Genomic DNA, 27,516 nt, shown 5'->3' on the forward strand with positions numbered 1-27,516 from the left:
AATGAATTGTTCTCTGAGTTCAAGGTGTCACTGTTATCTCCCAGCCATCCAAAGGAGCACACTTATGCTCCGTCCAATTAATAACCTCATTTCATTTTCATTTAACTTTTATTTATCCTCAAGAGACCAATTGAGGGGTGACCTTTATTTACAATGACGTCGAGTTCAAAACAAATTCAAAGGAAAAACAACAATACATACAAAATATTCAATGCAAATACATCAAATACACAACAACAGGTGAAGAGAAAAAACAATTAAAACATTTACACAGTGGTGAAGAGTGGCAGCAATTAAAATGAAATGGGTGAAAGTACAATATCCAAACAGTTACAGGTATAGAGTTATAGAGTATAGAGTTTGGCAGATTTAAGATAGTTTGTTTAAATTGGTTAAAGGATATGAAGTTATTTAGTTTAATTTTTTGCTGTAAGTTGTTCCAGGAATCGGGGGCACTGAAGCTAAAATCTGTCTCCCAGCTCAGACTGGGCTTGTGGGACATAAAGTATAAGCATCAGTGGAGCAGAGTCTGATAAAGCCCATCTGAAATTTGCAGCATTTCTGTTAAATAACGAGGAAGGCTTTGTAAATAAAAATGTGCCAATGTGCGTCACGTCTCTCTTTAATAACCTATAAGGAAGGATTCATCCTAAAAACCTGAACTTTGAGAAAAGGGCCATTTGGTCACCTAATGTAAAGCTGTTCATTTAAAAACAACATATGATCCCGGGGGACTGCAGAGGCAGTTGCAAGGCACCAACAGGCCCAAAAGGACTGTAGCCTCTGCCGTGTCAGAGGCAATGCAGCGGGTTTGGGAGAAGTTCAGAGAAGCCATGGAGATGGACTTTCAATCTGTACCAAAGTGTTTCTGAAAGACCGTCTCACCTCAGAAGGAGGAAACGAGGAAGCATTAAGTAAGGATGGGACGCTGTTGACCTCAACTGAGTAAGGTGAAAAGGAGAACTTTGAAAAACTCCTGATTCCGACTAACACTTTTTGTTGATGATGTGGTCCTGATGGCATCATCGGCCTGTGACCTTCAGCTCTCACTGGATCGCTTCGCAGCAGAATGTGAAGCAGCTTGGATGAGGATCAGAATGAGTCCTTACCCCAAGTGAAGAAGTGCAATACCTTGGGGTCTTGTTTGCGAGTGAGGCTACAATGGAGAGTGAGATTGGCCGGAGAATCGGAGCAAAAGGGCGGTTTTGCACTTGCTTTACTGCACCTTTGTGATGAAAAGATAGCTAAGTCGGAAGGCAAAGCTTTCGATCTACCTGTTGATCTTCGTTCCCACCCTCAATATGGCCATGAAGGCTGGGTAATGCCCGAAAGAACGAGATGCGGGTACAAGCGTCCAAAATGGGTTTTCTCAGGAAGTTGGCTGGCGTCTCCCTTAGAGATAGGGTGAGAAGCTCAGTCATTCGTGAGGAACTCGGGCCGGGACCGCTACTCCTTTGCGTTGAAAGGAGCCAGTTGGGAGGTGTTTCAGGAGCGTCCAGCTGGAAGGAGGCCTTGGGGAAGACCCAGGGCTAGTTAGAGAGATGATATCTGAAACCGGCCTGGGAACACCTCGGGATCCCCCAATCAGAGCTGGTTGACGTTGCCTGGAAAAGAGAAGTTATGGGGTCCGCTGCTTGAGCTGCTGCCCTGCAACCCGACTGTGGATAAGCGGTTGAAGATGATGATGACGACATGTTGACCTATCAGTTGATTTTTTTTTACATTGATTTTCATTTCTTTGCATTTACATTTACTAGATTTAAAATAGACTAAATTCTAGTTAGAAATGAATTATTCTCTCATTGAACAGCAGCCTTTTTTTTCTTTTTGCAGTTTAATGTTCAGGACATTACATCTTTCCTAATTTTTGAAAAGGGAATAAGACAACTAGCAATGTGTTTTGTCTGACTGCCACCAAGCAAAATCATTAAAACCCTATCTTGAAATGCACAGTATTAAGTCTCATAAAGGTTTTATGAGTCCAAAATGTAAGGCTATGTCTGACAGTCAGACTATTTCGTGGACAATGGTGAAACAACGTATAGTTTAAGCTGCCTATGTTCCACTGTGACAATCAAATAAGACAGAAAATGTATGTTATTGTGTGTAAACATGGAAACCAGCTGTAGCCAACACACTAAAAAGGCAATTTCAGTCAGAGTAAATACACTGAAGAAGTCAACATGCACATTGGCGATGACGCCATTAATCGGCAGCTTGGGAGGAGCTATCTCAAGGTATTAATAAACATGTGAGATTAAAAAATTCAGGGGTGCCAATAAATCAGATTGAAGTTTAGCAATTTAGATGTTTTGTTCGATCCGACGGTCGCTTCAGCCAAACAGGGCAAACGTGGGACAGTGGATTGAGCCACTAAAACTACCCCGATTTATCTCCACATCCCTGTTTTCTGTTGCTTAAGTGCCCACTCCTTCCTTTTCATCTGCGTCTTTTCAGTCGTCGTCTGACCAGCAACAAAGCGAGAGGCCAGCAGCACAACAGCAACAAGATATATAGCGTTAGGTGAGCTGGAACATCTAAACAATGGTATCAAATATGGATTAGCAGACATATTTTGCTGGCACTTTCACGCAGCGTTGAGTGTTTCCCGGGGAGCTGGCAGAAGAAGATGAGCCTTTTCTCGTCGCTGCTGTGTGGGGGAGTGGGTCACATCCTGTGGCGTTTCCTGTGTTTGTAAACTAGACGCTGCTGAAAACGTCGGCCGAGCGGAGCTAAAAGGTAGATACAAATCTAATTTCCCAACGTTTCTCGGTGGATTTTGACTGTGCAATCAGTGGTGTGTTGTTTCATATTGAAGTATCCATGCTCGGAAAAGACAGAAAAGGGATTTGCTTAATATTTTCAACGTCAGCGTTAGCCGCTGCTAGCTCGCTCGCAAATGCTAGCTTCATCTTCGGGAGGGGGAGGCTTTCGCAGCGACGGCCATCACAGAGGTCTTTATCGCTCAATCTCGTCTTGGACCAATTGAGGCCATGTCTTTTTAGACTTATCATAGTGAACATATGAGTTGGTCCACTCTGCAAGATATGTACTCATATTAAGCTATCTAATGAAGAAGATGGCCTGGTGGGCAAAAAGAAAATGTTGGGTTTCTAACGTTTTAGTGGGCGAGGGCGCCACCGAGCAGCTAGCTGGTGTTAGCTTGTTCAACATCACATCGTTAGGTTTGATGGTAGTGCGTAGGCCAGCTCAGCCAGTGCAAGAAAATAATGACATTTATTTTCAAAGCTACAGTAATGCTGGGATTATTCCACTGCTGGCAACTCTCACATCGACAGCTGAATACATCTTAATACGACGACGGTTTTTAAACGGCGTTAGCCACTGTTAGCGCTACGCTAATCTATTTTCCTAGCAACGTTAGCAGGCTAACCAGCGCTAATGGCGAGAGCATTCATCGTCCATCGTTTAGGACTATCTCTACCGATCTCTAACTCAATCTGGCAGCAGAAAACCTTGACGGCGGCCCACACGTGTATCGTTAAACTGACCTCAGTTAGGAGAGAGCAAACAAAGTCAAAACTTAAAGGTAAACATGGAAAAGCCATCCAGACAGAGCAATGTGTCTCTGAGTAAATTCAGGGCCTCCTCCTTACATATAGGTGAAAAAACATTGCCTTCATGCAAAAAGTAAAATTTAATGTAGAAGACTGGCATGGTGCGTCCCCACAGGTGTACTTACTTGAAATAAATAATATATAAATATAGAGATTTTACAGCCCAGTTATTCCTTTTCACAACAATAAATGTAGAATCACAACCACACTTACTAATAGCTATTGTAGGTCTACATACATACCCAAGACAGTTGTCTCTGCTTAGTTAAACAAACGCATTATGATTAATGATTTGTGGTGTGATTGTTTGTAGGCCCATATTAAGTTTAGGGAGACCTTTTCATCATCAATGTGCATTGTAGTAAAAGGATTTTGATTCACACGAGTCCTATATTTGATTTAATATGTAAAATAATCTACACATGATGCGTAATGTGGATCACAATTTTAAATGCATTAGTTGAATATTTGCCCTACAGCATCTTAGATTCAAAATCATACTAGTTGTGTAATAATGAATTAATACTCAAATTACATTACTCTGTTTGTTGCATTCCGCTGTAGAGATTTCCCATCTACATTCTTTCCTCTTCCCAAATTTCAGTGCAGTCGCCTGATGTCTTCACGTTTCAACTTGTTTTCCCTCATGTCATACAAAATGCTGGTTTAAAATGTCAGTTGTGACAAAACTTGAAGGCTGTTTAGAGTACAAATGAACTGAGAATACTTCTTGTACGTCCAGGTGTGCTCTGGGGTTAGATTGTCAGCTTGCAGTTAACTGCTTCGCAAACCCGTAAAGAAACTTGGCTTGAGAGGTAGGCAGGTAGCTAGGTAATTAATGGGGCATCAAATAGTGATTAAATGGTGTGAGGGGAAGGGAAAAAATGACCTTAAATGATTAGTGTTTTACTGTTTCTGATTCCAAAAAAGGAATGTGCTTGGTATGTGCTTGGTAATTCCACCTATCTATTTCTGAAAGCAAAGTTTGATTGTGCTTCCATCTTTTTCGTCAATGGTTATTCATTCCTCATCGGAAGTGTAGTTTATTTTTTATTTTTATTTTCTCAATACTGTACCAGATATACCACTATCTGTGAGCTGAGAAAAACAGTAGTCATCACTGATGGCAGTATAATGTAATGTTATCACTGGTTGAAAATGAGGTTTTTCATACACCATGAAGAATTAGGTGTAGCACAGTGTAAGGGTGGATGTTTTTTGATGTACCCAGCAGGTGTCATAAGGCCCTCAAATCTGTTGAGGCTTAGGCATCCATACATCGATTAAAATGCAAATCTTTCAATTTACGAACGGTAAAAAAATAATCTTGTATTTTTAAACCAAAAAAGGCCCGAAAATACTAAACATACCCTTGCTGCAGAAAGGGGTGTTTTAATTTATGAAGTTTTTCGTTTGTGTCGCCTAGTGGCTAAATATGTAGGATGTTCAGTTGTAGTTTAAAAGCACAGTTTGGTTAAGGGCAGTATTTGGTCATGTATGTATTCAGAGGCAAATCATTGTGGAAGTCCATCAGTTCCTTACTTTGGTTGACTAGGACAGCTCCAAAACAGACAAAATGTGGGTACAAGGCAAAAATAATCAAATATTTGCCACTGCTAGTAGATGCTCTTTATGGTCAGCTTTTGTATTAAGTATACTACTGCTAATTTCTATGAACAAAAACAAAGCAAAATCTAGTCACCTCGTTGTTTGTACTAAGGAGGAATGTTTGTGTCTGTTTATGTTTTGTGATGTTTAAATGTCATTGTGAAAAATTACCATCCTCACTACAGTAAAAAAAACTAGAATATGTAACGATAACGACAGCCAGGGCTGCTGTTGTAATGTAATGTTTGTCTGTTTCATCCACATCCTCCTCTTCCTCAGTTTTAATGCTAGATGAGTGAGGTGGGTGTGGCTTCCCACCAGCCTGACCATCCTGACTGACGGATCTCTGGATGACCTTGTCCCCACCCCTGTCCCTGCGCTCACATACACCACAGCAATGTCACATCTGCCCAGCAGCTCAGTCCGCGACCATATGAAATGGGTTTGTTTTGAGAAAAAAACCAAAGTAGTTTACAAATCACTCTTACTTGCAGTCTTGTGTCACTCAGGATGTTGTCATTGACCACTAGCTGTGTGAATGGCAGTATTGTCTAAGATGCAGATCATTTTAAATTGCAGACCGTTGGATTTAGTTATTATTAACATGTTGCTTTCATTCTCTTTCTTTGCAGGCAGGGCTGCTTGGCTGTGAAGCGGTTCTCTCCAGCATGGCTTTGATGCAGGCCAGCTCCATGTCTGCTCCACCCAAGAAAATGATGGCTCCCCTTGGCCATGGACCACAGCAGAGGGAAGGACCTGACCGTGTTCCCCAGGGCCACATGATCCTCCCATCTGGAATGAGCTGTCCACCCCTGGTTAGCACCCACATGGGAAATGGGACTCTTGTTATATGATGTTTATTGTTGTGACGGGTGTAAACCCGTTGCCTTCATGAAATTGAACATTTCAGCGTGGGAGGATTTTCTCTCTGAATGTACTCGTGATGATTTACTTTCTTTAAAACAACTCCCACATTTTAGTAGAACATTATCTTTATAAAATAGAATATGAGTGTCATATTCCATTGTCCATGTCATACATGTTTTTAAGGATATGAAAAAACATGTTTACATAAGCAATAAATAATATGCAAGGATACATATTTGTTACATTTCTTTCAGATGAAGAAACCTTGCATTTACCTGCACTGTATATGGATGATATTCTTCCTCCATCAGAGATTATTCAAATTGTATAGCTTTTTACTCAAATTAGATGCAACATTTACCAACACACACTCTTTTAAGCTGGATTCTTCAGCTAGCAGTTACAATAACATAAACACTAGACATTCACATTCATCATAGATGTAGGTCATGCTCGGATATTCTGTTTTTGAAAGTTATCTGAAAATAGGAAATAATTTACTCTTTTTTTTTTCTTGGTGTGTAGCTTATCCGGAAGGAAGGTGATTTCCAAGCTCCCCGCCTGCTGGACGAGAAGGATATGAGGGCCAACGAAGACATGCAGCAGAAAAAAAAGAACAGGAAATCAGTTACGCCCTGTAAAGTGAGAGAACAAGAGGGAAGGGGAGGGAAGGTCAGTGGCTGTGGTCGCTAAATAGGCACCGGTCTCTGCTGTGCATGCTCATTTTTTCCCTTATTACGAGATTGTCGCTAGTTGCTGCCACATGCTATTTGTAAGAGCACTTAACTTTGCTCAAGAGCGCCCGACCAAGAGCTTTCATGTGTGCACTTTTTGTTTGTGTGGGGGAAGGGGGGAGGGGGAGGGGGTTGAGGGAAGATGTGGAGGGGGTGGAGGATCTCTAGAGAGGAAGGAGGGGGAGGGGAGCAGAGTGGAGCGGGAGCACAATAACTGCAGTTGTGTGCATAACGGGGGGAGCAGTAACATGAGGGCATTAGGCCATTGGGAGGGATTGTGGGGTGTTTTGCGATTCAGATGTTAATCACATATAGTAAAAAAAAAAACAACTGTCCGCTCTTGCGTGTTCATACCAAAGTTAACGCAGGTTTTATTTTTTTTAGAAAAGATAAAGTAGTAAAATGTATGTGAGGATTCAAGAGATTCGCAAAACAAGCATACACAACAATTACAGCAGTAGTCGTTGGCTCCCTTCAACAATGCAATTTAAAAAGAAGAAACTGTATAAGAGAAACATAAGTAAAGAGGGCCACCTGCGACATAAATGAACTGCAAAGATAGTGTAAAGACAAAAAATGTAAGTGTACAGATAAGGTGTACCATATAAAGTAGAATGTAAAATGAAATGCAAACCAAATACGATACTGTACATGGGATATAATGCTTTTACAGGGAATAGAATAATGTAAAATAAAAACATGTACACGCAATATGTACAGATGTAAGTTATGAATGGTTAACATAAATATATATATAAAAAGTTGCAACATGAACGGGTGTACAACATCAACAGATAGACATTTTTCAGCATGTTAACTGTTGTAAAAGTGACATACTGATGAACTGACTAGCTCAGGGGTTGAACATTTATGATTATGTTTGCTCAATTATATGCCTTTAACATTTACTGAAATTTAACAGGAATTCTAGATTTTCCTCAGCAATTGTGGGTGGGTGTGTTTATCAAATTGTGTGTGCCATTGCTTTTGTAGTTGCGTGTGCATCTCTTTAGTTTACATTATCAGTGCACTGTTGAGCTGGCATTTGAAAACAAATGTTGAACACTTCTTCTGTATTGTCCTCATCAGGGAACAGGTGGCGATGAGAACGGTCCATCATCCAAAGTGCAGAAAAACTTTATTTGTGATCACTGTTACGGAGCATTTAGGAGCGGATACCACCTGAAGAGACATATCCTCATCCACACAGGTATGGGTCGTGCTGGGAACAACTCAAAGTTTACAGATAAGCCAGAACAGCTGTTAATGCCTGATTTATAAATGAATCATTTGTTGAACAAGGTCCTGAAAGGTTAAGTTAGACTAAATCTAGGAGTGTACAGCAACTGTAAGGTTTTGTAATGGCCTGCTTTAAAAAAAAAAAAAAAAAAAAACCTTGTTTGGTAATAGCTTTTGCCTCACAGCTAATTGGTGGTATCTGTGGGGACTTGAACTAAAACTGGTGCTCTTCGGTTTAGGGGAGAAGCCGTATGCTTGTGCCGTTTGTGACATGAGGTTTATTCAGCGTTACCACCTGGAGAGACACAGCCTCATTCACACGGGTATGCGTCCTTTAACCGTACCCATATTGCATAAATCGGACTACGTCTGTAGTCTTGTCACTTGAATCAATGGACAGATGCTCATGGTTCATTTTGTCTGTGGACAGTAATTTCCAACAAAGCCACCCCCCAAAATCTAAAGCAAAGTAATTGTCTCATACATATTAGTCCCCCAAACACCAGGACAAATGAACAGAAGGCAATGTAATACAGTGCGGTCCAATGGTCCCGAGTCCACTATTGAAAACTGTTGTTTCAACTTTTATGATGTAATTTTTTTTTTTTTATCGATGTTCATTATTTGTCTTTTTATAATGACATTTGACTGACATCAGTTGTTGAAATGTTTGCATGATTTGATAATTCACATTATTATTTAGAGAATACATGGAATGTTGGAGGCCCTTCTTTTCTCTATTGTGAAATAGGGCTGAGCTCGGTTGCTTGTGGAAGGAGAAGTTAGCCTCTCTTGTGACTCTCATGAACTCTTTCTACAAATTCCAACTTTGATTTGTCTTTTAAAAAACAACTTATTTAGACAATTGTTTGACTTGCGTTGTTGCTAAATGGTTGACATGAGTCAAATAGGAGGTTCATTTAGTTAAATTGAATTTCTGGTGTTCATGTTAATGCTGTTGAGTCCTGTAAATATGTCAGCTTGATACACTGGTCTTCACAGGGTGTGGTCACTCTAAAGATTAGCGACACCCAGACTAATAATCCTTTGTTCTCTGCCGTCTATCAGTTGCTGCGTGCTCTGTAAACACCTTGCAGTGTAACACTTCACAATGCACTATTGGGCAAAGCTATATCACAGCTGGTTGTGGGCACACATTCAACAGACCACATCTCACCACCCACACTTTCTGAGCATTAGACAAACCCTACTGTTAAGGCATTCTGCCATGGCTCGGTTTGGAATGTTTGACTTCAGAAGGGTTGTTTCTTTCTGTTAAACTGCAGATTTGCGCTGGGAAACTTTCTTGCTCTTTTAAAATGAACCAGTTGGCTTCACAATATCAGTTTCCTGAAACGATTTCTAAAAGACCAGGAAGGACCATTAGCAGTGGCCATTTTAATTCAGTATTAAATGTGCGCCATTCTCGCTTGAAAGACCAAACCAATTCTAACTATGCATTCAAGAATAATTGTGCTATTATTTGAATGTTTAAGTTTTTGTGGCATTTTTAAGATCTAGAAATAAATGTCAGTAGTACTAAATGAGATATTCTTGAAACAATTGATAAAAAAAACTTACGTTATCAGTTAATTGTGTTACTAAACGTTGACGAAGAAACATTTCTGTAAACAAGACTTTTTGATAGTGGGCTTGAAAGTGGACTCAAACTTGGGGACCCCAGTGTATGTGAAAGCCTCCATGCATAGGCTGCAGAAAACCATGCCAGATTTGTTTGTTGTATTTTAATAATTTTTTTAATGTAATATGTAATTATTACTTTTTCATTGAAAATAATTGCATGGACATCAAAGGAGACTTATGTTCTTAATTGTATACACAAAATGAACATTGAGGACATACGTTAAAACATTTGCATAGTGTCAACAATTGTGTTGCACCCTTTCACACAATTCTTTGTTTTTCATTGTTTAAGAAGTATGCTGTGGGTAAGTCAACTTCCAACCTAATTGTTTTTCCAAGTCAGTGACTTACTGCCACAGTAACCACCAAAAGAAATGCATCAATAGTAGACAAATGTTGACCAAATTTATTGACCCAAGGCTTATACATGTCTGTGTAAAGTATATATTATTATATTCCAGTACCCCAGTAGCTTGAATAAGCACTTGCACTTTGTGGCAACACTATCTGTTCTTTCTGTATTCCACATAAGAGATTATATGATTTTTTTTTTCTCCTCCACATTTCCGCCTAGACTGGATAGCTAATAATGTTATGCTCTGTGTGTGTAGGGGTGAAGCCGTACGCTTGTTCCATGTGTGACATGAGGTTTTTCCAGCGTTACCACCTGGAGAGACACAGACTCACTCATACGGGTATGCGTCCATTTACCGTACCCAGTTCAAGTTAAGAAACTGTCCATACCAATTTGTTTTATTCAATGAAGCTTGAAAACGAAATCTTGTAAAGATTCACCAGTACAGCATATACACATCGGACTGATCACTGACCCTATTAGGTGTTCAATTGGATGTTTCAAATTAGCAGTCGAATAAATAGTTGATTTTAATAGTTCTAGGGGCTATTCTAATTTAAAACCTGATGTGAAATTCAATTACTCCTGTGGGCCAATCAACATGTTTTATCCCTTTTTATACAATTGCTGCTCAACATCATTTACTCTGGCTTAATATTTTCCTCTTTATTTTTTATTCTCATAGATAATTTTTTTTTCTCAGAGGATATTGTTTCTGGTGCTTTATTAAGATCAAGCTAGCTATTGGCTCTCATACCTTCTGTACATAGTAGTGCATCTCCTACACATTTTGTGTATCTGTTCATATATAAACGGGAGATTACATTCCTTATTAATGGTTCTAGTGAACAGTGGAGAAGTGTGCTATCGGTTCTGCTTCAACTGGCCAATGATATCGCCATCTTAGCTGTTTTTTTTTTTTTTTTTTTTTTTGCTTTCTTACTGCTGACGTGTATGTGTCGTTTTAAACGTGCTGGCTTAAATCCTGTTGCTGCTTTTGTCTCATGATGTACTCCAGCTTATTTTAAATGAACACTCCCCTATTCCAGAAGACACTTAAACTATAATTCAAAGTTAAACAAATCACCCCTTTTACAAGGAGCGTGATTGGAATGTGTGATGTCTGCCAGGCCCCAGTGATTTAATGCCTGTGAATGATGCTTTGCTTTTGATGCTCGAGGAGCGTTTTAGCTAATATGTTAAAACTTTGTGTATGTAGGGGTGAAGCCGTACGCTTGCTCCATGTGTGACATGAGGTTCTTCCAACGTTACCATCTGGCGAGACACAGCCTCACCCATACTGGTATGCGCCTGCTTACCCTAGATCATTAGGTCCTGGTGTTTTTTAAGTGTCTTTCAACCCATAGCAGAGTGTACACGGAGAGTTACAGTTGTGTTATATAAGTGCCTACCAGCTACCAATAGATACATATTCAGAAACAATGAGATGTATCCAGACATGTTTTTAGGATGGTAGAAAATGAAACATACATTTTTTAGCTCTAGATGTAAATACATTCTAACATAGTGGGGGCATCTGAATGTAGACATGTTCAGCTCCCCCCCCCGCTGAATGTTCTACTTTTTTCTTCGCAATTACTTCTTCGTTACTCCTAATTTCTTCAAATAGATTTATTTTGTAATTGTTTTACTGAGATTACCCATCCGTGGTTGCGATACACATAACAGTATTCTGTATAACAAGCTTTTGTTTCTCTGGCTGGTTGTTTGTCTAGCTCATATTTATATACTTTTTATGTGTGTAGGGGTGAAGCCATACGCTTGTTCCATGTGTGACATGAGATTTTTCCAACGCTACCACTTGGCAAGACACAGCCTCACTCACACGGGTATGGGTTCACCCTTCTTTGCTTCATTAGAGCCCACTTATCAAGTTTACTGTTGTTTATAGAATTACTTTTCTGGTTTTTAAAACATTCATAAGCATCAACCACATTTAACTGTTTGGAGTTTTTGCCTTTACGGCACTATTTTGGACAGCATTTCCCAAGTTACAGCACCACCATTGGTACTGCCTGCAGTGCCTGTAAAGTTAACTTTGACATCCATGCAGTGCATGTTGGCATTGAAAATCTGCAGAGTTCCGCAAGAAACAACACTTTTATTGAAGTCCCTTTTCCACACATGGCAGACTAGAAAATGTTAGCGAAATGCATTTACTACTATAACACAATGGTGCCACTGATTTTGGCATGTCTGGATACATAATATATGCGAGTGTGTCCTGTTCAGTTCATTGTGTTCAAACTATTTTGCTCTGTGTGTGCAGGGGTGAAGCCATATGCTTGCTCCATGTGTGACATGAGATTTTTCCAGAGATACCACCTGGCAAGACACACTCTCACCCATACGGGTATAAGTTTTACTTATCCCTCTCACTTGACAGTATCAGGGTTTGCCCTTGTATGTAGGCACCGCCTTTCAGATAGGGTACTTTGACACTAGGAACATTGTAATTTGTACTACTCAATCCATATTCTTGATTATCAAAGGTCAAAGTTTAAGCACCATTACATATAAATATTTATGTTGTATTGTATTTGCTAACTGCTCTCAGGGTTTACATTTTACATTGAATGTATAGGGATTAGTTGCTTGTGGAAATCTTTGAGACCTTGTAATGACATAACATTGATTACTGTATGTAAAAATGACATGTATACAAAGTTCATCAGAACACCTTTCTAAAGTTTGGTAATGTGTGCATTTAGGGGTGAAGCCATACGCTTGCTCCATGTGTGACATGAGGTTCTTCCAGCGTTACCATTTGGCAAGACACAGCCTCACTCATACTGGTATGCTTGAATTAATTGTTCTCCTTTCCCTATAAAACTTTTCATATAAACAACCTACAAATGATTTTTTTCAAGTCCCTTTTTTTATATACAATAACATAATCATGCCACTGTTGGTAACTTCATATCCCCTTCTAAAAGTTGTTTAACAAAACGTTTAGGCTTTGTTGGAAAACTGTCCACTGAAAAAGTGACACACTCTGTCAGTTACCCTATTTTGAGATTAACATAACAATGTAATGGTACTATTGCATGTGTGTTGTTGTATTCTGTATTACATATTTTTGTGAGGAACATTACACTAAAAAGAATTTCAAATGCAGTCATCAAAAGTTTAAAATGTCCAGTTGCAAAGAGGCCACATTTCGCAAGATTCCAGCAGGCAAATGCAAGAAGCCTAGCCATTAAATCAACAAGGGTTTTTCACCACCATCACCTGATTGTCCTTAAGTGATGCTGCACCTAAACTCTTGAAGCCTGCAGAATTCTTTCTTGTGTAATGTCTATAACAGAATTATGTCAGCGAAAAGGCATGCATAACAAACAACCTGAAAGCGATATATTTACTTTTATCTGTGCGTTGAAATGCGTCTAATCTTCTTGTGCTCTATTTAGGAGTGAAGCCGTATGCTTGTACCATGTGCGACATGAGATTTATACAACGATACCAACTGGAGAGACACAGTCTCACTCATACAGGTATGTCTTCATTTGTTTTAACCTTGGCCGTCTCTTTCCCTTGTCTTTGGCTATGCATGCGCTACACATTAATGTTCACATGGCTGCTTCAAACTCAAGTGTGCATTTGCTTTCTGTGACATTGTTGAGAAGTGCATGTAGCATCCACAAGAAGCTTCATACGCAGTTGCAAAGTCAATACTTTGTATATGAAATGACATGACCCGATACAGACAACTCTCGTGTTCAGCATCTTTTCAGATAGTTTCTTCAGTATTTTTGTATTTAAATTGGCTCAGGATTAATAATAAAGAATCTTTCTTACGAAACGGGCTTAACATATTGAATGACTCTTTTAAATGTGTTTGGTAACACAAACATAAATCAATCTTTTTTGGTGACATGATTCAAAAAAGAACAAAAAAAAACATATTTTCATGAATACATGGAATGTCTTAGAAGATCATATGAAAATATTTCACAGGCCGTTTGAGCCTTCTTTTCCCATGTATGAAAGTGTCACATTATTAATGCACATTAAAGCTGCTTGGGGATTTTGTCTAAAAATAATTGAAGCACGGAATTTTAATAATGCAAGAACTAAATATTTGTGCCGAGGAAGGCATTATCCATAAAGCAGCTAAAGGTGTGTGACCTCCTCCAGCTGATCAATTCTAGATTTGTGCATTTGCACAAATAAAGATGAAGAAAAACTAGATTTAGCTCAATTATAAATAGCTTTCCAGGTAAACCTGAGTCCTGAAAGCTGGGGGAAATAAATCAAATCCTGAATCAATGAGTATACATACATGTTGGTAATGTAGCCTGGTAAGGATCCCACACCCGTTTTGGATCTCAGTTTTTTATTTATTTTTATTAAGGCTAGAATTCATAGTGAATAGTCAAATAGTAAATGTAGCTGACAGTTTAATCATTGTGTCATTTCAAATGCAAAGTAATGGTGAGGAAATAACATTATCCTCCTGTTATGAATAATTAGGTAGTCATATTTGAAAACAGATTTGTGTAAGGCTATTCTTTATTCTGTCAGTCGTCTTTTACAATATAGATATTACATTTCAAAGGAGAGCAGACTTAATGGTTCATCTGTACTAAAATCACATGCTATGTTCTGTATGATGGCTGCCAGCAGTTTCCATTACTATGAATGGTTTTAAAAAAAAAAGTGAAATCACAGATGTTGCTCTACTAACTGTCCATGTGTTGTGCATAGTTGTTTTACCAACTGCCTAAAATTGTCAAAGCTCTATGATCAGCGTTACAAAAATTCTAGTATTTATAAATCTATTCCGAAAATCCCTATCCGAAAATCTGTATCGTCTGTTGAAATTATAGGAATACAAGCACCCATTGGCATACTGTGGAAAACATACTACTGTGCTAGTTAGATTAGCCCACTAAAAACCTTGGTTTTGCCTCAATTCAATGTCTGGTCATGCGGTAGTTTTTTCTTTTTTCATAGGTTTGAAGATAAGTTATTTTTGGTTGCTACAAAGCACATTTTCATTATTTAAAAATGTCTCTAATTCAAACGTTGGCCCCTTTTTTTTTTTAAAGTTGCGGTTTGACTTGCATCACGTCTGAAAATATTATTCCAATTTGAACGACCAATTTCTAAAGCGTGCTGGCATTTCCCGTGTCGACAAAGCGCTGATAGGTGCAACAGAAACTTTACTAAGCGATTAGTAAAGTTTACCGTCGGATCATTTTTGGCAGTTGACTTGTTCTTATGCTAAAAGTTGAAACTTTGTGTGTGTAGGGGTGAAGCCGTACGCTTGCACCATGTGTGACAAGAGGTTTTTTCAGCGCTACCACCTGGCGAGACACAGCCTCACTCATATGGGTATGCGTCAGCCAATCTTAACCCAGTCACAAGCTTAGGATGCTGCTACATCTGTATGCTTGATCTAGTCTTAAACACCTGTATTTATACACAATCTATTGCAGTGTAATATCAAATAGATGACATCATCTCATGTGTTCTGTGGTGTAAGTGGCTTTTAGCTCCCACCCCCCTGAGTATATTGTAATTCAAAAGCATCTTATTACATCATGTCATTTTAGGGTATGACATTGGTTATTAACCACCAATATCAATTTATTTTAGCGAGTGCAGCTTATTTATTTTCCCTTGGTGGCCGAGACGCGCCAAATAATTATCTTCATGCTCTGCGTTTAGGTGTGAAACCTTACGCTTGCAACATGTGTGACATGAAGTTTTTTCAGCGTTACCACCTGGCGAGACACAGCCTCACTCATACGGGTATGGGTCCGTGCACCGTGCCCATGACATTCAGTGTTGGAAACCAGTGTGCACATTTAATTCTGTTAGACACTTCAGACATATAAGCCAATATGAAGTATGTCATTTTAACTAGGATTCTCTAGTCTGTTGATGTTAGCCATTAGCAGTTGAGCAGGATAACCTTAAATCATAATTTTGTATTTATTTTTATGTCTGTTATGGGCTACATCATTATGAAATATTTCAAATTGTTTTTGCATGAATTGGCAATTGTGTGGTTAATAACCAATAGCTTAGATATAAATAAATAGAAAATGGCAATTGAGGCAAAGTAATATAATATTGCTACTTTGCATTTAGGTGTGAAACCTTATGCTTGCACCATGTGTGACAAGAGGTTTTTTCAGCGCTACCACCTGGCGAGACACAGCCTCACTCATATGGGTATGCGTCCGCCCACCTTACCCATGTCACTGAGATCAGACTGCATTTACATTATGTTAGATACTGGAACAGCCATCTTGATAGTAATCAGTACTATGTATTAAACTACATTATGTGTTTTAAAATGCGACATCAATAGCCAGGTTTATGTGTGAAGATGTACAGGGCTGCAACATCATCAGCTCATGTGATGTGTTAAGTTGTGGATTTGAGAATTGGTTTGCAGTTTGAGGTATTCTTCATTGGATTACAAGACAAACCATTTTGAATCCATAATGAGTTTAAAAAAAAATTATTCAAAACAATTGGAAAAAAAAATAAGTGGTTAACAACCCCATCAATTCTGATGACGTCATTGAAATAAATTGCTTATTGATGGTTTGTGAACACAGACGAATTCAAAGTGTGAAAATAATACCATAATGCTCTGCGTTTAGGTGTGAAACCTTTTGCTTGTACCATGTGTGACATGAGGTTTTTTCAGCGTTACCACCTGGCGAGACACAGCCTCACTCATACGGGTATGCGTCAGTGCACCTGCCCTCTTCACATTTTGTAGGCCATTACAACATTGTCTTAATTGTGCTTTTTTTATAGGTAGCGCAAACAGTTTGAACACAGATGTCTTGTTTTTCAGATAGCCAAATTAGTATCTGCGTGCAAAAACTCCCAAGCCAAGTCATTGCTCTACATTTCGGAAACCATTTACTCTGCATAGGTTTAGGCGATCACAAAAATGAATGATTCACTCTAGAACATTTAGCACATTGAAAAAATGGATATAAACTAAATTAATACTTTTCATTACATTTATTTTCTAAAAAATTCACTTGATTAGCCATTTTTTCTTAGCCGAATTACTAGCGGTGATACCTCAGTTACATAAATCTATGTTGGTGTTATGTTTTCACATTGTGAACTCTTGGTTTAAATACAAGCATTATTTATATCGTACAAGAGGTACACAAAAGTAAAGGCATTGATTGCTCTGCACTCGACTTTAATTGTAATCCTAACATTTATTATGGCATATCATTTTGATTGGTGATACAGCTAAAGCAGGTTCTTGTGTAGTGTTACATGAAGGAAACATTTGACATATCATTTTTGTTTTTTGCATGAGTTGGCAAATGTGTGGTTAATAACCAATAGCTTAGGTGTTTTATTTGTAAAGAATGGAAATTGAGGCAAAGTAATATAATATTGCTACTTTGCATTTAGGTGTGAAACCTTATGCTTGCACCATGTGTGACAAGAGGTTTTTTCAGCGCTACCACCTGGCGAGACACAGCCTCACTCATATGGGTATGCGTCCGCCCACCTTACCCATGTCACTGAGATCAGACTGCATTTACATTATGTTAGATACTGGGTCAGCTATCTGAGGCAATTGTTATCGTCCTGTAAAATAAACTAGTTATACAGTTTTACTTGATCAAGGCTATCCTGCATTCTGTTTTGTAAATGCAACATTAAAGAAAATCTTTACATATAAATGACTACAGGACTGTGACATCATCAGCTCATGTGATGTGTTCATTTGTGGATCTGAAATTGGATCAACACAGTTAGACGTAAACTGATTTGGAGAAGAAAAAAAACAAACACTTTGCATCCATTTTGTTAGGAAAATTTCCCTTAGCAAGTGAAAAGTGGTTAACAACCCATCAATTGTGAAAAAGCTGTTGAGAGTGTACATAACTGATTGATGGATTGTGACACTGAAATCATGTCGTGAAAATAATGTATTGATGCTCTGCATTCAGGTGTGAAACCTTTTGCTTGCACCATGTGTGACATGAGGTTTGTTCAGCGTTACCACCTGGCGAGACACAGCCTCACTCATACGGGTATGGGTCCGTTCACCTGCCCTTCTCACATAACAAAAGATCACCGTTTACGCTTTATTGTGCTAACATGAGGGATTTGCGGTTACAATAATAGCCAGAACATATGTGTTTTTTTTGTAGTTGCTCTGGTGAGGCGTTGTTAGCGAGACATTTGAATTACTAGTAATTACTCTTCGTCAAAAATGTCTATAACCCATACAGGAAACTTTGACCTATTGAACTATCTTCATGTTGAATTTACAATAGCATTTGAAAACATTGAGACCAATTGTCAAGTATAAATCCAAATCTAACAGTGCCTTAATGCTTCTTTAGCATTCTGAGGGAAATCAAATCTTGTTGCAACTTTCTTTAGTAATAACAAATTCAATCCCAAAGACTTTTACAATTATGTGTTAATATCGTTCTGTTTTTTATTGTAGGCATGATAGACGGAAGCTTATAGGATGCTAAAACAAGTCTTGTTACTGTGTCCAGTGTAGGATGTTACACATGTTTATTCAGACAGTGATATAAATATTTATTGCACAGTGCATATTTCAGATATTGGTGTTTTTGCTTTTGAAACCAGAAACATTAAGCTCCATAATAAGTTAAAACCTGACATTAATTGATACACAGTTTAGCTTATTAGTCTTATTTGCATGTCTGAACATTTCTAGGAAAGGATAATGCACATTACATACTGAGAAATGATGAGCTCTTATCTGTGCCAGTGTTTTAGTCCTAGTGCTATAGCTTGAGCTTGACAGTTGTATTTCTTGTACTTGTGGGTGGCAGGGCTAATATATTGCTCTGTGTGTGTGTGTGTGTGTGTGTGTATAGGGGTGAAGCCGTATGCTTGTTCCATGTGTGACATGAGGTTTATTCAGCGTAACCACCTGGAGAGACACAGCCTCACTCATACGGGTATGCGTTCCTTTACCGTACCCTTATCACTGAGAAAAGAAGGCTCTGGCACTCGCAATGGAATGTGCTCACAACAAACTCGAGTTTGGATTGTCAAGTCATTTGATGGGATGTTGAACCAGCCTCAAAATACTTGCCCCCGTTTTGTTGGGCCACAATGCTGCGTAGATCTGGGCCACGAAAAAAAAACAAGAAATTCCACTCTGATCTACACATAATGAGTTGATGACGAGGCCTTTTTTTATTTTTTTAGAACATACATTTTTCAGATGCTGAAACTACACTGTTGAAATTTACTGATAGGGCCATTTTTTTCTTTCCAACTTTTATTTAAGAGTTGGAAAGATAGTTTGCAAAATTAAGATTAGCAAGTGAAAATTGCAGCCAGTTTGTTGATACAAGACGCCAAAACTGATGCATTGACTGTGTATTTGTGTGCTTTTTTAGGAGAGAAGCCATTTGCTTGTGACATGTGTGATATGAGGTTTATCCAGCGCTACCACCTTGAGAGACACAAGCGTGTCCATAGTGGGGAGAAGCCTTACCAGTGTGAACGGTGCCAGCAGGTATGCTCCAATGTTAACAAAGCAAAGATACCCCCAATGTAATACTTAAGGCATTCATGTATTGTTTAATTGCATTTGGATATTAAAATACTTTTTGGATGTTTCACGGTCTTTACGTTTATGACGTTTTAAAATGTTTAGCTCCACATTTGCTTGTATCATTAACCATGTCCAATTTTTTTTTAATTTTTTCTCTTTAAGAACTTTTCACGGACAGACCGGCTGTTGAGGCATCGGCGATTGTGCCAGGGTCGCGGTGTGGCCAAGGTAGAGAACCAGCCATGCTGTGACCCACGCCCGTACTCCCAAGAACCCCAACCCCAGCCCCCGACCTGGAGTCCCCTGCATCCACCTCCAGGCCGGCTGGCGGTCTGACATTCCACCCTCCCTACATCCACAACACCACCGGAGACGGGATGAGCGAGCCACAGGGTTTTCTTCTTCTTCTTCTCAGCTCTGTGCTATGGTGACGCCACACTCATAGCACAGGCTGATCTTGCAGCTCCAGTCTTGGGATTACTATTGACAGAGGGACATTTTTGTGTTTTTGTTTTGTTGACTTTTTACTGTGTTTTCCTTTTCTTGGCCCCATTTTTATTTTTAAAGACGAGACTTTTCTGTGATGAACAGTGGTCCTGTTTTGTACTTAATCTATTTGATTTTTGTGACGCAAAAAAAAAACTTTTTATTGTTGTTGAAATATATCTGCATTTGGTGGTACTCGGGAAGGGCAGGGGGGATTGTTTATCCTGCCGTATTAGCAACAACATGAGATGAAGTGGTGAGGAAAAGCATTTGAGCGTCTTTCTAATTGTTCTCATGTGGTCCATTTTGTTTCTAAAGGATCGTCACTTGGGTCAAAATTAGTCAAACTGAACATTGATTTCTGGTAAAGCAAGGGAAACGCTAGCTATTAACATGAAGACATCGCTTGTCTCAATAACATTTGGGACAACATGATTTCCCTGGCTTCATCAAAATAGAAGGTACAGTTTCAGTGGTCATTTTGTGTAAATAGAAATGTTTTATTATTTTGTTTTTGTACTAAAGTGGTCATTGTTTTTTTCTTTTCAAAATGGGCCAAAGAGAACTAGAAAATGAGAGATTTGTTCAAATGCGGTCAAATCCTAAGTAATTAAGTTTTTATTGAGGGGAAAAAATAAGTAATATCAAACCATGATCATGACTGTAAACCAGGATTTACAAGAAGTGGATTAGGGGGGGGTGGGCATCAACCTGCAGCTGAATGACCTTGTGTCATATGTGAAGTGTTGAGTCACAAGAGCATCTTCTGTGTATCTCGCATTCTTCACCGCGTGAGACATACTGCAGACTCGGTTGAGGAGAGTCACGCTAATGTACGATCAGCCGTCGATATACACAGTATGTACACAGCAGAAAAGAGCCTCTCCTTTCTCGGTCCATACATCCTGGTGTAAAATAGTGCAGGTTGGCCACATCAAATCCCATTATGTTGTTTGTACAGACTCTCACATTGTGAGATTAGCGAGGGTATACAAAATCTTGTGGCCTTAGTGTTGTTTCTTTTCTTTCTTTCTTTCTTTTTTTCATTTGCCTTTTTCTCTACTGTTTCCTATCGCGAATCAGATGTATTTACTAAGACGAGACAGCCTTTCACCATCATGGTATGTTTTAGTTGTTTTTTTATTATCCTAAAGCTGTCATTGTTACTGAATGTTGACGGCTTCAGTGGCGCTAAAACAGACTAATGTGTCCTCCTGTCGAGAGAGGTTGTCTTTTGGTGATGATACATATTTTGGGTCGTTGTTACGTATAACATAGTAACAGTTATGTACTCTTTAAGGGGAGAGCCGCCCTAAGAGTTTGACAGTCCTCGTGAGAAGTCAGTAGTGCTAAATTGTTTCCCACTGCAGTCGCTTTGGCCGGAGCGAAAGAGTCCCCACTCACTCGCTTGACTCGACTGCCCACTAACAATTGCCTTTTTTTTATCCAAATATTATGTGGTTGGAGTGTAACAATGGATGTCTGTCATGTCATTGGGTTTAGCCTTAAGTAAGTGCGGATACACAAATAATCATTGGTCGTACTAAATGACATTGTAACAAACAATTTAATTTTACCTTTGATCGTACTGTGTGGAAGTCTTTTGACTGTCGGAAAGCAAAAGAGCCGGTTGATCGGGGGCGGGGGGCCCTTTGCTGCCTGTTGAAACATTTCTCAAACTTGATCCTTTTCTGTGGCTGGTCAGCTGGTGATGTGTCCGGTTAACACAGAAACGATTAGACTGCCAGGCCGAACATACAAGTACATATCAGAACATCACAGCTGTGCTTCGGTGCCACAAGCAAGATGGCTGAAACCATGGAGGGTGGTTTCAAGGGGACGACGGTCTCAGTTGGATGGCACTGAGCGGAGAACGATTTCTTAATTCTTCTAATTGTTATTATTTAAAGGTCCAGAATTAAGCTTCAGACTACATGTGGAGAATGACTCCGTGAGTGCATTATCTGGTTCATATGTTTGTGTTTGATACAAATAAGCCGGTGGTTTTAATGAGTTAAGTGACATTTTTTTTTGCCAAAAGTGTTATTTGGGAAGATTTCTCTTAAATGGTCCATTTGATATCAAGGCAGAAGTCGTGTTACGGTTCAAGTGTGTACAGAGATGGGGATTCGGATTGAAGTGACTTTGACGAGAGACGGTCGAAACCCTGTGTCAGCGAAGTGGCCAAGTTTGAGAAATGCATTCGTTTTGCTCTGGAAAACACTATTCCAAATCTTGTTTGAAGGGATACTGCTGGCACGAGCACATACTAAAAGGCAATACAGTATATAGTTGACGTCACTTGTTAATACCCTTTTTGTCATTTTTTTGTTTTGTTTTTTGTTTCTTTTAGTATTATCAATCTCATTGTTAAAATGCAATAGAATCCTTGAGTGTCAGATCATTTGTTTATAAGATTGAGTTTTCATTTTTCAGACGGATCCGAGGGTTTCATCACATTTTGATGATTGTTTTCAAGGACCTTTTTTTTTTATTCTGATGAAATTGTAAACACTGGAGTGAAAGGAAAAAAAAGACAAAAAAGAGATGGATATTTTTTTTTCCTTAAGACTGTGTTAGATTTTTAGGTTTTAGACAAAAGCCTACATTTCTCCTCAACTTGACACAGAAAGGTGGACGGAACAATTTTGGATCAGTACAGTCGAGAGCCCCGAACGTTCGCTAATTTTTGACATTAGAGGCAGTAGGCTTCCACAAGAAAAATGTTTCTTTTCTTATACGAAGTCCCTGGTATTTGTAGTAAATTATATTGAATAATGGTATTAGATGAACAACAGCATAACATTAGCTATCACAGATTAGTTGTTTTCTTTATTAGTCTTGCATGCAGAGTTATGGTCCTCAGTTAAGATAGGATCTTGATATTGATTATTTTGTGTAGGAAAATGAGTGCATAAGAATAACTTCCTAAAAAGATGTTACAATGATTATTGTAAACTGGGCTAACTAATATGTACCCTTGTGATCCAATTAGTTTCAAGTATATTAAAATCAGAGGAGAGGCTTCTTACTATTATGCTGAAATAAAATAATTTGTAAAGGACTTCTCCTATGTTCACTTGCTGTGTTGTGTTCATTTTGATGTTTTTCATGTCAAAGTGTTCTGGTTATTTGTAAAACAACTGATAAATTAAAATGTTGCATCCAGGTTGCAATATCAACTGAGGTGGGTCCGCCATTATCAGGTCATTCTTGTTATGATCAAGAAGCCTGTGTTTTAGTTTGAGTCTCTCCCCCCGCCCCCATTTAGGACATGGAACTACATCTTCTTCCTAAACCATAGAGGATTACCTTGCTAAATTGGCTGCCATTTTGGTAAACCTGATTAACTGGTTTCAGTGTCATTTGAGCCTTGGGGGAGAAAAATCCCTCTAAGGAACTGAAGAACAAAGTATGTTTAGTTATTTTGCCCACATTCCACACACATTAACAAAAACCTATTTTATGTTCTTAACAAATTTAGTTTTTATTTCTACCTGATAGTAGCACCATGTCTACTGTAGTATAACACACTGGCTCTGCTTTGGGTGCCAAGTGCACTTTTTGCTTTTTATAAAACCAGTGTGTATCTACACAGGGAAATTGTTGTCCTTATTTCACACCACATGGGTCAGTAAGCCTGCATCTGCTATGGCCAATTCAGTAGGCTATGTGTTCGGCCCTAGTGCCGCTGTGGTGTGACTGGTCAAAAATGATTACGAGAGGTCCTTATTTATTATTTCTGTTCCCTGTGAGTAGTCTGTGCGTACCCAATTTGTGAACAGAAAATAAAAACAAACACAAAAACAAAGGCCTTGTATTAATGCCTAAAACCAATAGGTCCATGGCCTAAAAAGCTCCTCGCTGTAATGACACCAGTGTTACTGCAGAGGGCAGCAGCAACCGCTTTGAATGAACGGACCAACGGGAAGTCGCAGAGGAAGAAAAACAACAGAAATTCATGTTTACAGATGAGTCGAGTTTATTATACTATCTATGGGCGAGACACAAACTCCTCCAGCGGGATATGATTTGTACTTTGTCAAGGTCAATGCTGCAGGTGTAAACTGGCGTTGATTGTAAACGCTCACAGTAAAACATGTCGGTTGACGGCACATCTGCAGGAGGTGCGCTCGCGAGTGGAGATGGGCAGGAAACGCCTTTGTGTGGCTCAAACCAGGAGCGGGGCTTTAAACCTGAACCTGGGACCCCCGCCTCTAGATTCCTGCAGGTGGAACTGGAGCTGAACGCTCACCTCCGTCGGCTCACATTCAGCGGGCCCGTCCGATACATTTACAACCCGCTGGAGTACGCATGGGACACGCACAGCTGCTACGTGCACAGGTACTGCCAGGGCGGACAGAGGGTCCTGTTTCTAGGGATGAATCCAGGACCTTTCGGCATGGCACAGACAGGGGTGAGATTGATACTTGAACATTTCTCATTATGAATCACGACAGACTGGCAGTAGGCTACCCTTCAGATGTACGTACGATAGCAGAGATGGGTAGGCCACTCATTGGCTTAGAATGCGGAAGTTAACCCAAACAATAACAATCCAATTGTCAGTCAGCTGGGACCGACATCCTCGCCTCATCATAACACACGTCACATTTGATTATTTCCCTTCTTAACAATAACATCATGATTAGTGATATTAATCTGAATATACATTTAAAATCAAGGCTGGATGACCTATTAGGCTTCCCTGGGCCCCCAAAAGCCACATATAGCCTAGTCATTGTGTCCATTGGTTGTGATTCAGCTTTGTTTTGGAAATATGCTCCTCTGAAGAACATTATTTTATTATAAACCTAGTTTGAGACACATTTCCAACATTTTTCGTTCCCAGATCTGAACAGCCAGGCCTACTTATTACTATAAAATAAAATAAAAATCCTCACTTGCTTTAATCAATGTCACTTCACCCCACTCGCATTGACTCTCAATGTTGTGTCTATGATGTGTTCAATAAAGCTGAGATGATCTACCCTTCTTGGCACAGGTCCCCTTTGGTGAGGTCCGGTCTGTGGTGGATTGGCTGAAGATCACGGGTGAGGTGGGCCGTCCTGAGGTGGAGCATCCAAAGCGTCAGATCAGGGGCTTTGCCTGCACCCAGAGGGAGGTGAGCGGCGCACGTTTCTGGGGTTTCTTCCAGAAGGTGTGTGGCGAGCCGGCGGTCTTCTTTCGACACTGCTTCGTGCACAATCTGTGCCCGCTCATTTTCATGAGTGACAGTGGGAAGAACCTAACCCCCCCTGAGCTGCCTAAAGGGGAGAGGGATGCTATGCTGGCCCTCTGTGACATTGCACTGTGTCAGGCGGTGCAGGCGCTGGGCGTCTCCATGGTGATCGGTGTTGGCAAGGTGGCGGAGCAGCGGGCACGGCGGGCGCTGTCTGCTGCAGGTGTGGACGTGCGAGTGGAGGGCATCATGCATCCCTCTCCCAGGAACCCACTGGCCAATAGGGGCTGGGAGGAGGTCGCTAAAGCCAAGCTGACAGAACTGGGCGTCATGTCGCTGCTACAACAAGGTGTGGTCAAGCTAGAAGACCTTTGAAGACATTGAGGCAGGATGTGAGAAGCCAGAGACTTCTGTGATGCTGTAAACTTACATCTGCTTGTCTTCCTCTGTCTGTTCATTTTCAGATGGGTTGTCTTTACAGATCATTGCAGAAAAAAACAACTTGACTGTATGCAAGTATAAGAGGCTGGTTGCAAAAAGTATCTTAAGTGTTCCTTAAGTATGACGTCTTCTTAGCTGAGGGTCTTAGTTAAGGGGGATGCACATAATAACTTAAATGGTTTCCTTAGTCAAGGAAAAACATTATGGCATTAACTGCAGTGAAAGAGGTTTTACAGCTGAATGATTCTAGTCTCCATGGAGACTGTTCCTGATCGCCCAGCTACATGTGCTTGTGATGAACTCATTATGAAAGGGTGCTTTGTGCAACAGACTTTATTTTAAGGAAACCTTAACCTTTACCTCAGATTTTAAGATAAATCTTATATGTAGTCAAGGTGATAGTGCAACCGGCCCAAGGTGCTTTTGATATATTATGTGTAAGTTTATATTCAAAGAGTCAGCTCAGGGTGAGGTTATTACATTTGCAATATATTTTATACTATTTAAAGGAATAGTTCTAGTTTACAAAGCTGTACATGGTCTGGCGTCTCCCTGCCTGTCTTATCTTCTCCGTCCCTAAATATGGTCAGGGCTCAGCCATTATGCCTGGACTAGATGACAGGGCCTTCAGTACTTCTGGAAAGCTCTCCCTTAGTGTGTTAGTTTCTTTAAGTTAAATCTTAATTTCCTGTTGTCAAGTAATACCTCTATTGACTCTTTGTAACATTAGGCCGTTGATGTTTCTTGTTACTATCATTGTTGTATCATCATGAAGTACATGGTATGTACTATGTAAATCTAGCTTGTCTTTTGTCATTATGTGTTAGTTGTCTTGTACACCTATATACCTAAAGTGTGTGTGTGTGTGTGTGTGTGTGTGTGTGTGTGTGTGTGTGTGTGTGTGTGTGTGTGTGTGTGTGTGTGTGTGTGTGTGTGTGTGTGTGTGTGTGTGTGTGTGTGTGTGTGTGTGTGTGTGTGTGTGTGTGTGTGTGTGTGTGTTCCAGTATGTATCGGCTTTTGATGATACATATTGGAATGTGAACGCTAAACAATGAAAGATATATTTAACATATTAGACATGGTAATTTACGTTCAAATGCATGGTATTCATTTACCGAATTGACTAATTGTCATCATGACCTCTCTGCATACATTACATAAACAAGGAATCAAAGAAGGAACAGGCATTAAAGTCGCTGCCCTCGCCCTTAGGTAGGAAAACAAGTACACACTTTCTATTGGCTGGGAACATTACAGACTTAAGAAATATCCTGGTGGGACAAAAACATTTGTTGTTTTTACTAGTTGTCATTTATTTTGGAAATGTGTTTTACTTTTTAACAAAAAAAATTGGATCAACCCACTTGAAATCAAGCGCTTGGTGTCCAATAAAATGTGGATTTTGAAAATATGAAATCATTCTCATCCTTTGATACTCCACAGATGAAGGCATGCTGCCAATTAAGGCCAATGTTTAACACTTTGACATGCTAATGTTAACATTAAGATATTGACACATGCTAAGTGAGTGTTAGCGGTAGGCTGTCATAAACCGCAACTTTCACCTGTTGTGCAGAAATGAGTTTGCGTCGTACTGTGGGTGTCCGATGGATTCCCTGAAGTTGTTTTACAGAGAGATGTTTAGCCTCTAGCACAGTCCCCCCCCCACCTCCCCTCCACTGCCACTACTGAGAACTGAGATGAGCAACAACACATAGCAGCAGCTCCTGTATCCTGTAACAGTGACCTGCATTGGGAGTTGAAGTCTTCTGTGCTGCTCTCCTTTTTATTGAGCTACATACCGGTGAACTGCA

At 39.6% G+C, this 27,516-nt stretch overlaps 2 protein-coding genes across 16 annotated transcripts; both read left to right on the top strand.

The window, feature by feature from the left end:
* Positions 1 to 2,325: 2,325 nt before the first annotated feature.
* On the top strand, positions 2,326 to 23,158 carry znf740a (zinc finger protein 740a). 15 transcript variants are annotated; one of them, XM_080026439.1, is made up of 21 exons: positions 2,327 to 2,739; positions 5,466 to 5,628; positions 5,819 to 6,001; positions 6,579 to 6,725; positions 7,877 to 7,997; positions 8,266 to 8,349; positions 10,282 to 10,365; positions 11,245 to 11,328; positions 11,792 to 11,875; positions 12,316 to 12,399; positions 12,758 to 12,841; positions 13,457 to 13,540; positions 15,300 to 15,383; positions 15,720 to 15,803; positions 16,146 to 16,229; positions 16,667 to 16,750; positions 17,451 to 17,534; positions 17,996 to 18,079; positions 18,905 to 18,988; positions 19,436 to 19,554; positions 19,756 to 23,158. In XM_080026439.1, the coding sequence occupies exons 2-21, from the start codon at positions 5,584 to 5,586 to the stop codon at positions 19,927 to 19,929; spliced, it is 1,965 nt and encodes a 654-aa protein (XP_079882565.1). In that variant the 5' UTR covers positions 2,327 to 2,739; positions 5,466 to 5,583; the 3' UTR covers positions 19,930 to 23,158. The 15 variants fall into 15 exon arrangements, with proteins under 15 accessions (XP_079882568.1, XP_079882565.1, XP_079882576.1 ...); XM_080026446.1 differs by having other exon boundaries at positions 2,341 to 2,739; positions 6,579 to 6,695; XM_080026450.1 differs by lacking the exon at positions 17,996 to 18,079.
* Positions 23,159 to 24,086: 928 nt separating this feature from the next.
* LOC307249341 (single-strand selective monofunctional uracil DNA glycosylase-like) lies at positions 24,087 to 26,430 on the top strand. The gene is made up of 2 exons (XM_080026007.1): positions 24,087 to 24,496; positions 25,085 to 26,430. Exons 1-2 carry the CDS (start codon positions 24,179 to 24,181, stop codon positions 25,634 to 25,636), a joined length of 870 nt encoding a protein of 289 aa, XP_079882133.1. The 5' UTR covers positions 24,087 to 24,178; the 3' UTR covers positions 25,637 to 26,430.
* Positions 26,431 to 27,516: the final 1,086 nt, after the last annotated feature.

Source organism: Ammodytes marinus (genome assembly GCF_949987685.1).
Source record: "Ammodytes marinus genome assembly, chromosome: 4".
NCBI lineage: Eukaryota > Metazoa > Chordata > Actinopteri > Uranoscopiformes > Ammodytidae > Ammodytes > Ammodytes marinus.

Excerpts from the sequence above, each read along its gene's own strand:
- znf740a (XM_080026439.1), top strand. The coding sequence starts at position 5,584 with ATGTCACATCTGCCCAGCAGCTCAGTCCGCGACCATATGAAATGG. Across the intron at positions 8,350-10,281 it reads ACACAGCCTCATTCACACGG|GGGTGAAGCCGTACGCTTGT; the intron begins GTATGCGTCCTT and ends CTGTGTGTGTAG. Across the intron at positions 15,384-15,719 it reads ACACAGCCTCACTCATATGG|GTGTGAAACCTTACGCTTGC; the intron begins GTATGCGTCAGC and ends CTCTGCGTTTAG.
- LOC307249341 (XM_080026007.1), top strand. The coding sequence starts at position 24,179 with ATGTCGGTTGACGGCACATCTGCAGGAGGTGCGCTCGCGAGTGGAGAT. Across the intron at positions 24,497-25,084 it reads TCGGCATGGCACAGACAGGG|GTCCCCTTTGGTGAGGTCCG; the intron begins GTGAGATTGATA and ends TTCTTGGCACAG.